At 55.0% G+C, this 10,220-nt stretch overlaps 2 protein-coding genes across 2 annotated transcripts; both read right to left on the bottom strand.

The window, feature by feature from the left end:
* Positions 1-1,655: 1,655 nt before the first annotated feature.
* On the bottom strand, positions 1,656-2,177 carry PHYSODRAFT_530308 (hypothetical protein; the record flags this gene model as incomplete). The annotated part of the gene is made up of 1 exon (XM_009539463.1): positions 1,656-2,177. The coding sequence occupies one exon, from the start codon at positions 2,175-2,177 to the stop codon at positions 1,656-1,658; it is 522 nt and encodes a 173-aa protein (XP_009537758.1).
* Positions 2,178-9,145: 6,968 nt separating this feature from the next.
* Positions 9,146-9,322, bottom strand: PHYSODRAFT_529979 (hypothetical protein; the record flags this gene model as incomplete). Its single annotated transcript, XM_009539462.1, has 1 exon — positions 9,146-9,322. A coding segment is annotated over one exon (177 nt), but the record flags the coding sequence as incomplete, so codon positions are not given.
* Between the last annotated feature and the right edge of the window lie 898 nt (positions 9,323-10,220).

Raw genomic sequence — 10,220 nt, 5'->3', positions numbered from 1 at the left:
CGGCCTCAAGACGAGCAGCTTCGACATCGGCCTCGGCCGTCAGGGACAGCGAGGCGGCCTGGGACGCCTGGGCGAAGACCTCATGCAGGTGTCGCTCAAGCTCCTGGGCCCGGCGCTCGGCTTCGCGCGCCTCCCGTTGGGCTTCGGCCAGAGCAAGCTCGGCTTCGGCATCCCGGCTGGGATCCTTCCCGGTCGACACAGCTTCGCGAAGCTTCGACAGCTCGGCACCAAGCTGCTGGACCTGGTGAAAGGTCGACACCGCCATCTCCGCCATCCCCGACTGGGCCGACAGGCTTGTCCGTCAGGACCGGGTGGACCGGTACGAGCGCCGGGATCGACTCGAGCGCCTGGATCGGGATCGGTCTCGTGATGACCTCCGGGTGGAACGTCGGCGGCGACGCCGAGCATCTCCATCCGAGTCCGAGCCACTCGACAGCGAGTCATGCCTTGAGCGTCGGTGCGTCCGGGACCTCGTCGACGTCCGCGTCCTGGATGTTGCCCGGCTGGCCACCTCGTCCAAGCGCGCCATGTTGACATCAGCCTGGTCGGGGGTCGACTCTCGCTTGGGGACCTCCTCGCGCGTCACGTAGAAGCCCACGTCTCCGGCACCGACCGACACGCCAACCAGGACCCCGGGCGGACACCGCCACAGGCCCTAGCTGGGGCATCGGCATGTGCGACGCAGCGCTGTACTCGAGCGTCGAGGTCGACGAGTCCGAGGTGGTGTTCCTGGACACATACGACTCGGACGTCGCACCGTAGGAAGCCCGGTCGGAGGTGCCAACTATGCTCGGGACAGGGTCCGAAGTTGCACCTCTGGCCGGGGCATCCCGGGCGGACTCCTCAGCCGACGGGAACTCGGACGGCAGCGACTCGGACTGGGACGGCGGGGACGCAAGCGAGCTCTCAGCCCTCGGCGGCGCATGCTGCTGACGCTTGGGCGCAGGCTCACCGGTGGACGACCCGCTCGGACTCCGGATGGGACGAAGACCAGTCAAGCGTAGGTGTAGGACATAGGTCCGACCCAGCAAGAGTTCGTAGTCGTTCATCAATAGATCTCCATCCGCGTCTTCCGCGTGATAATCCATTATCGGCGGCTTCTCTGTCTTCGCTTGGGTCTCCAACACTGGCAGGATCTTGAACGTCGCTCCGACGACCAGCTCGCGCCACTCGATGAGCTCGACCGCAAGCAGTCGCTGGACGTCTCCGACCAGGGTCCGGATGGACATCGGCTCCACCTTGGACACTCGCATCTCCACCCAGGCCGGCACCACGTTGACGAACTGGAAACCAGCCTCGAGCAGGAGCGTCTGTAGGACCGCAACGCACTCCCGCGAGTCCAGCAACCCGGTTGGGATCTGGACTCCGGCCAAGGTCCTGGGCAGTCGACAAGTCCCGACGGCTGGGTGCCAGGTCGGCCAACCAAACCTCGGCCGGGTCCTGCGAAGCCACCTTGGACGCCAGGTACTTGGACGTCGCAAGCGTCGCGGTCAGTCACAGCACGGAGTCCGGAAGGGGTCTTCGGCCAGGCATACGCCACGTTCGGCGGAAGCGTGAGCCCAGACCGGGCTCTCTCCCACCGGGACGCCTGCAACGCCGCGTACGTCTTCGCCGCTTGGACACTTGGGTGCTCGGCCGGCAACTCCGTCGGCGGGTTACCCCGGCTGGGTCTCCGGTTGGGCATCAGCGGCCGGGGTCACCGCCTTCACAGGAACTGCGGCCGGCTTCTCCTCCTCGGCAGACGGCGTCGGCTTGGGTTCGGCGGACACTTGCGCGTCCGGCTGCATATCTTGGCCAGGCAGAGAGGAGTCCGAAACTCGACCCTCCGCCTGGGGCTCATCCACGTCGGCGCCTCCCTCAGACGCCTGGTTGGGTTCACCCTGGCCGGGATCCCCCTTAGCGGTCTTCGACTCCTCGTCCGCGTCAGCACGTTCGGGCTCGCCGTCCTTCGACACTTGGTGCGCGTCATCTGGGACGGCCGGCTCGGGTGCCGGCTGGACTTGGTTCGAAGACCCATCTCCGGCCAGGGCCGCCTTCCGCTTTTCAGTGTTAACCCTCCGAGCATTGCGTTGAACCTCTTCCAGGCTCGGTTGCTCCTCGGGCGGCAGCCCCGCCGTACGACGCGATTGACGCGACGCCTCTCCGCGTCCTCGTCCTCCGCGCCCTCCTTCGCGCATGTCTCCTTCCTTAGCTGTCATAGACGCTAGTTAGGAAAGTTAGCACACCTCACACCTATAAACTTACAAAATATAAACAACTCCGGTGAAATCCCTGGTTCCAATCCGGGCACACAGGCGAGGCGGGTGAACGCCTGACCGCCCAGGTGTATAGCTTGGCGCGTCCCGGGTGTAGACTCCCGAATGGGGTGCACCCAGAACAAACCCTAGCCGAAGATAGTACACCTAGATGTACACTCCAACCGGGGTGGCGTGTGTCCTTGTGAACAATCCCTGTGGGTTCGTTTGTCTTCGTAACCAGGGGTCTTCAACCGTGGATGAGTTGTCTTGATACTTGTAGGTCGCTGGGTAGCAGGGCAGGACGTAACCTTCCTGGACGTCGCCTCTGACAGCCCTCAGATAACCAAGCAATACAAACAGATACTGAGTTATATACAAACACGTAGCCCTTCCTTATTCTCTTGGACCATGAAAGGGTCGGTCACTACTCCAGTCAACTCCAGCCGGACTCCGGGATACTGGTCAATCCCGGTCGGCTTTGGCTCACGCGTACCACCCTCAATTACTGAGGGAGACTAACACAATCAAATACCTCCTATCACACAATAGCTCTTAAATCAATACTTCCCACCCGGGGCTACTCCAACCGGGGTGACAAGGTAATCTGTAATATGAAATGCGGGGCCTTCCTGGTCTGGACGAGCTCAACCGCAACTAGGAAATGAAATGGGATGGATCAACCTCGGGCTGTCGCCCGGTACTCACCCCAACTTGGACTGGACTTGATTGCGGGAGCTCGACCCAGATGTCATAGTTGCTGGGCCCTCACACGTAGACTTAGTCGGTCCTCCGGGAATGCACGTCCGGTAGGCTGCTCCAACTCACTTGTGCGATCCTTGGCAAAACGAACTCTGTTTATCTGTCTCTCTGTCTCTCTGTCTGTCTGGCTATCTTCTGTCGATCTTTACATGCACTCCATCTTGACTTGTCTTCACAATGGTCTTGTCGTCGTAATCGTCCGCGGTCCCTCGTGCCATACTTCCAGCAAGTATAATCATAACTGGGTACGCAAGCGAAGTTCAATGTTCCACGGAATCCGAACAGATCTCAGCTGGTCGGCTTGGTCGGTCGGAAACACCTTGGACTTTGTATACTGGATCTTCACATCTGGGATGGTATCTTGGTATCTTGGTATCTCCATTCGGGATTCATGATTATCTCCAAACGGGATCAAACTCCACTAGGGCGTCACATCCGGGGTATCTAGGACAGCTTCACGGTTTCTGGGTCTTCACTCAATCCAGTCGGGCTCCTCTTGCGTTGTACAGTGCACCAAGACCAGGCGGCCTCCAGTCGGAGGCACTTTTACGCTCCCTTGGGCTTTGCCTCTCGTTCGGTACTTGGTTCCATCCGGGGTCCGCTCTTGGGGACATCTCCATCCGGGGTCACCAAACCTTGTACAATGTCAACGCGAGTCCGGGCGGGATCCGCTTTTCCCATACGCCACGTGTCGCTGCCTCCCTCTCCCATAGTGAGCCACTGAGCCAACCAATCACAGGTGCAGCTCGGGGAATCCTCGAAAATCTCCAATTCCATCGTGTCACCAGTTGACGTTGAACCCTCGAACGACGCAGAACTAGCTACAGAAGATGTCAGCGACGCTGAGAAGTATGCGGACGATGTGTGACGTGCGGCGGTCAGCAGCATGTCGATGGAACGTCGGACCGTACGACCACCGGAACTCCGGTAGATTGGTATTGCGGCCAGAAGAGTGGCAGGGCATCCTGCTCAGTTTGACCCTCAGGTGCAGCACTTTCTAAAGCAGACACCGCTGTCATCGAGGAAACGGAGCCAAGGTGTAACCCAGGGGCAGTGCGCGGGGGATCGACCGAACAACCAACGTCGGACCATACGACCACCGGAATTCCGGTGGTGTCGCAATGGATGGACTGACGATTGAAGCATGACCGGCTACACGCTGCAGAAGATGCCACTGAAGGTGAAGTAAACGGAACCAAGACGCAAAAGCATGGTATCGGTGGAACGACCAACGTCGGACCAGACGACCACCGGAATGCATCGGGCATGTGTATCACCGTGCGTAACGTGCGGTTCCAAGCATCCTCAAATCCTCGGTGGCCCTAGCAGAAGATGAAATATCACTGGAGGAACCTTATGGTGTGTCGACCGACACTTCAGCAGCGACGGAAATCACTGGAGGCTCGGTCACAGGTGCAGCTTGCACCGGAACCGTATTATCAGCGCCAACAGAACCACCGGTGGGTAATGAAAGCTCTTACGACCCTAGCCAAAGTTGCAAAGTGTCGGTGACTAAATCGACAGCACCCTGGGATGCCGGAGAACAAGTTGGCGTCATTAACGAGGATCCAACTGATGGCAAAGAGCAGCAAGAACGCCCAGCGTACCGGACCAGAACACTGAAGGTCCAGGAGAGCGGCGGTCGCAGCGGTCAAGCGCAAGCGCAATGAATGAACCATGAAGTTGACGGACGGAAGGCGCCTAGACGCTCGCCTGTTGCTGAGGCTCGTGTCCAGGCGGGGGCAGTTGTGGTATCGGAAAATGGAGACTACCGGAGCGATTGCCCGTCGCCCAAGAATCAAGGTACAATAATCAAGGAGCAGTCAAGCGCGAGATGGAAGTGGCTGCTTTGGTTAAGCTGGCGACATTATCCTCGTTGAAGTGACAGGTAGTGGCCGGAGCCTCGTCGGGTCCTAATACAACCCCGAACGAGGCTTCATGGTACCCACTTTTAGGTACAGATGCATTTAGTTACGTACTTCGGCCGCACTTATTAGTGTAGCCGCGGTCATCACTTGATGTGTCCGGAATCGCCTTATTGCGATCGTTCACACTAGATATTTGTATAGGGACATAGGACTCGTCATAGGATGGCCAGAACGAGGCCCCCAGGGCCTCAGAAAACTCAGTAATAAAAAGACAGTCTTCCCCAAAGCCAGCAAGGGTCAAGTCCGACTTCGGTAAGTGTAGCTAGCTTATTGTAGTGCCTGGACACGCTCGGCTGCGTGTGGATGCCTGTCGGGGAGCTTATCGTGCATTGACCGAGAGTTTCCTTGGCAGCGCCAAGAGTTGGTGTGGCCGGAGAGGCAGGAACGGTATTAGGGTATCGTTCAGTATATATGTGTGGGATTAGAGTGTCCCTGAGTGTATTAGTCTACCTACCGATGTTTTACCTTGGTCCCCTGTATAAGGCCTAACACGCCGGTACCCTTCCTTTCTGAATGACTGCAGGGGGGTTGCGCGAAAGCGCTACATAGTATCCTAGCCTTAGCTCGTGGCTAGTGGTACAGGTTTTTGGGTTGACCGAAGATAACCTAAGGTGCACAGAGGCGCTTGCAACCGACCCGATGTAAGGGATCGTTCCTGGTCTTCAGGTTTTGATTCAATAAGCGCTTACTTTTGCGGGTTAGCGTGTTGTTGGTGTCTCTAATACCTTTTGGTAGAGGAGGATTTTAGTGGAATTACCAGACCACAGTAGCGCCTCGATTTGCACCTCATAGCTTTGGCGATATCGTGACAGTGATTGGATCACATGTGCTATCTTTCGGCAACGTACCGGTACCCTACACGAGTTTACTGGTGGCAAAGCACCCTCGAGAGATTTCAAGTTCTACCCGCCCAGCATGTCATGCACCGATCCTCCTCCCCATCCATGCCGCCAACTACAACGCCTTGAGCACCCGCTCGCGACGAGCCGGACCGACAACAGAAGCTCAACACGAGCGGTGCTCTAGCGTCTACTACGGCCTGCCAGCGGTGGCTAGCGAGGCGATGGCCCACTGCTTCGCCGCATGCAAGCTCCTGAGCAGAGACATGGACTCCTGCTACTCCGTGTCGGTGCTCCAGCGCACCGTTGCTGTATCGTCCGCTACGACGGCCACGGCGTTGCATACTGTGACAACGGGGAGGGACAACAAGAACGCCAAGCCCAAGACGGATGTCGGCGTGCCCACGCCCACGCCCACGCTCCGCTCCAGACCAGACCTCCAACTCGATGGTGTCAAGGCTGCCCCACGCTACGAGCTCGTGGAAATGGACACATGATCAGCGGCGTGGTGCAGTTTGTTACGTCTAACAGCGGTGCCGAGAAGACCTTCCAGCTGTTCGCCATGCACCAGGATAAGGATACCTGCATCGGAGGTGGCGAAGTGGGCGAGCCCGGCGAAGCGCAGCAGACTGAGGAAAGGATCAGGGGTGCAGGAGTCGGTGGATCAAGCGCATCAAACCGAGATGAAAGCTGCACCGGAGCCTGGCTGCCGAGGACCCTTGTGCGACTAAGGTTTCCTCAATGGCCGAAGCTCTGGCGCACGCACTAGAGTCTACTGAAGCGAAGGTGCCTAAAGACGTCGAAGCTGCCGACGAGGCCCTAAAGAAGGAGGCGGAGGTGTCGGGGGTGGCGACGGAGCAGCCGACACTGTCAAGACTCACTGTACTATGGTACAGTTAGGCTACATCGACTACATCACGTGGAGCCCAGTGTGCTACCATGAAGGAGCTAGGCAACCTCGGATCCATGGCACCCTGAAGACCTTGCAAGGGCACATTGGGGGCGCACCATGGGTCATCACTTGAGGCAGCGACTAACAACGTAGTCTTTCTCGAGTATTTCAGTCTTACATGCATCCTGACAGGAAGGGAAACAACTAAGTAATACTAGACACAGAACAATTCATGTATTGATACTCATTAACTCTCTTACTCCGAAGTATCTTACATATGAAAGTCAATGCCGCCTTGGTCAAAGCATTATACTCGGTTGTTGGCGTACTAATACTACAGCACGACCTGAGTCTAGCGTAGTCGTTGCCCACGACGCCTTGGCCCAGACGTTGTAGTTTCTGCGCTGGTTTCGAGGAATACGTAGTCTCCATAAACGAATGGAATGCAGTAACTCACCACATACATATAAGGATGAGCAACATCTGAGGTCTTACTCTGGCGAGCAGCTATAATATATAGATACAGGTGGTAGCTTACTAAAAACCTCTAGAAACGACTATGGGGGTGATAGTGAGACAGTGATGGGCTTCTATGTAGTATTTGTCCTTGCAGAATGTCTCCTCGTCCAAATAGTCGGCCCACATGAATATCTTTCACATTGCCAGCACTCAGTAGGGCAAAAAGATGAACTGATAACATATCCAAGAACACAAGTTGAGCCATGATCCACTGTTGAGGTTGTTTGGTCCAGGTCTTGCGATTCGGTCATATAATCAGCATGTTCAAATCCTGGATCTGATCTGCATAAGAAAGAAAATAAAGGCAACCGAACCCCGCTTTGTGGAATGCATCTTTTGGTGGCAATATTGACGACTGGTGAGGATGAAGGTGGCACAAACTCCGCTTCGCGGACTTCAACCATGCTGCGAAAGGCTTACTTACAAGCTACACTTCGACGTGTTTGAGCTTTTGCATGACGCGTTCCCAACCATCATCGGTCCGCATTAGGAGTATGAGACTTTTAAATCTACTACCATCTCAACTAACTAATTTTAGGCTACTTGTTATGCTTATCAAAACCTTGATATAAGCAGAGAGTTGTGATCTAGTCGCGCATTTCACAAACGTGGCATGAGCTTCGAAAAGCGTTGACCTTGAGTCATAGATTGCTTCTTAGTATACTATGCATTCCCTACGGTAAAACGTTACCAAAGTTTCATGCATATTTTATTTTCGCTACTATCGACCATTCGATCGAAAGATGAAGATGAACCTCACTTTTGATTTTTCAGACAACAGCTGAACAGCCTTTAAGCGACAGCGATCAAGTACATCTAGCCACTTCACGTTTTCAATTGAGAAACGCCCTCCCGATTTAAGCGCCAGCGATCTAGTTTTGTCTCTCGCTAATCGTTACATACTTCACTAATTTCGGTGCATTAAACATTAAACATTCTCCAGAATCAAGCTTTCTCGAAATAAAGGCTCCGACAGCTTTCTGTATGTTGTTATGCCGTTCGTCGTCCAAAGTTAGGTACCGCGTTAGAAGTTGGATAGTACTTGTGCAGGCGCATACCAAACTGGATTTGTATTCTCACTAATGAAGGCCTCGATATGATCGTACAGATAAAACCGAAGTTCTCTTGAACGCCAACGTGTAGCACCCCATCTGTTCGATTGCGTCCACTGAAATGAATGTTTGACCGTGGGTTATTTTATAGTATTTTATTAAACCCATCAGCTTCGAGTAACATTTTGTGGGTGATGGGTTGTAATACTACCCGTGCCGCCGCCACAACCAACATCACCAGCTTTTTTCATTGTTTTCCGGCTATTTATTATAATGGGTATTTAAACTTGATATTAGCACGCAAGTACTACTCACAATACGTATTAAGAGGTAGTAGTGGCACTTTGGTCTCATATATTGCCATTCTCTCTTAAATCACAAGTACATTTAGTTTCACCGTAAGTTTGGGTTCGACTAGAGGTTTGGGCTGGTAGCGCCTTTTGCAAACTCAATTGCAGTGCCAAGCCGCATTCAGCATCGAAGGGAGCTCAGTTAACAGTAAATACAAACGACAAACGCAACCCACGCGGGCGACTTAGGCACGCCGCACTTGCGGCGCACCGGTCGCCTGCGCGTTGCGTCCAAAATATCAAAACCATCAGTAGTTGTGTGAACGCGAAAAATGAGTCGACTCAGTATTGGGGACCCGTCTAAAGCCTGGGGACGCGTAGTTCAAGGCTGATGCGTTGGGGGGGGGCAAGTTAAAGTCTGCGCGCCGTCGTCGGCTGTAGATTTCCACAGCCAATGACTCGAGCTGGCAGACTGATACAGTAGCTAGACCTTTATTGAATCGGTTATGACGGTGTAGTGGAATGCTCCAGGCGATGCAATGAGTGCGTGAATGATCGAGCCATGGTACGGAGCGCCTGACTTCAGCCGCAGCTAGCAGCAGTAGCAGCGGCAGTAGGGGACTACGGCTTCAAGGTGGCGCGATCGTCGCGATCATGTGGAGCTTGCTGTCGATTTGGAAGCAGTCGTTGTAGAAGCGGAGCTTAGTCGGCACGACCGTCACGATTGAGCCCGGTGGTGGTAGCATCGGGTTGTCCTTCTTGATGTCATAGAGTGAAAGCGTAATGAGATATTTATTTGCTTCAAATGTTCATGGTCGTCGTCGACTGAAACTCGTCGATGGCCGTGATTAACAAGCCGTAGCAGACTTATCTACTTGTCTCGAGGGTCACCGCATGTAATGGACTACTAGCTCTACAACCGATGACGGCGAAGCTGACGACGTGGGCCAGGCTGCTGGCGCACGCGATACAAGAAGAAGAGCGGCTGAATGGCCTCAGCGATGCTACGTTGGTGGGTTTCCACCTGTCAGTGGCCGCCAACATGGCAGACCAAGGCCACGGTCTAAGCAACCACCCAACTCCGAGCGAAACACAATGAACCATTATGCTTTGCTAGTCCCTAACATTGATGATAAACACGTTAGTGACCACCTCGCAAATGCATGCACATTGCACGCGCACCTTTGGCGAGCCAAACTCGGCCGACTGCGCACGCGCGCAAAACGAAGTGGCTCGTCGTAGCGACGCCCGTTGTGCGTGCCCAGCAAGCACTGCGCAGCGTTGGCCACGGTCCGCTCGGTTCGACGCTGCGAAGCTGGGGTGCGCGACGCCGTTCGCGCTAGATCGCTCGTGTGTCGCCGTCCCCGTCGCTTGCGCCGATGTCGCCCTAACGTCGCCCGAAGGTCGCACGATCAATACGCGCTGCCTTTAGGAGACCCCCCCCCCACGATAGTTCTTCAAACCACGAACTAAGAGTGAGTCGAGATATTTCCAAATTGGTCCGCAACTCTCCTAGAACCGCGCTGATTAAAAGAGATTACCTTTCTTCGTCATAGCACAATCTTCATATTTCGATTCACGCAGCAACGCGTTCGGCTCCTGCGGCAGCCCCCGCCCTTGTGGTCTATATTCGCTGTCGTAGCGCCGGGCGAGTTGCTGCAAGGAGCGGAAACTATTCATCTATCTACGCGCCATTCAAGACAA

This window comes from Phytophthora sojae (genome assembly GCF_000149755.1).
Source record: "Phytophthora sojae unplaced genomic scaffold PHYSOscaffold_13, whole genome shotgun sequence".
Lineage (NCBI taxonomy): Eukaryota > Oomycota > Peronosporomycetes > Peronosporales > Peronosporaceae > Phytophthora > Phytophthora sojae.
Note: the sequence above shows the minus strand (reverse complement) of the source record. Positions and strands in the feature narration are given on the sequence as shown.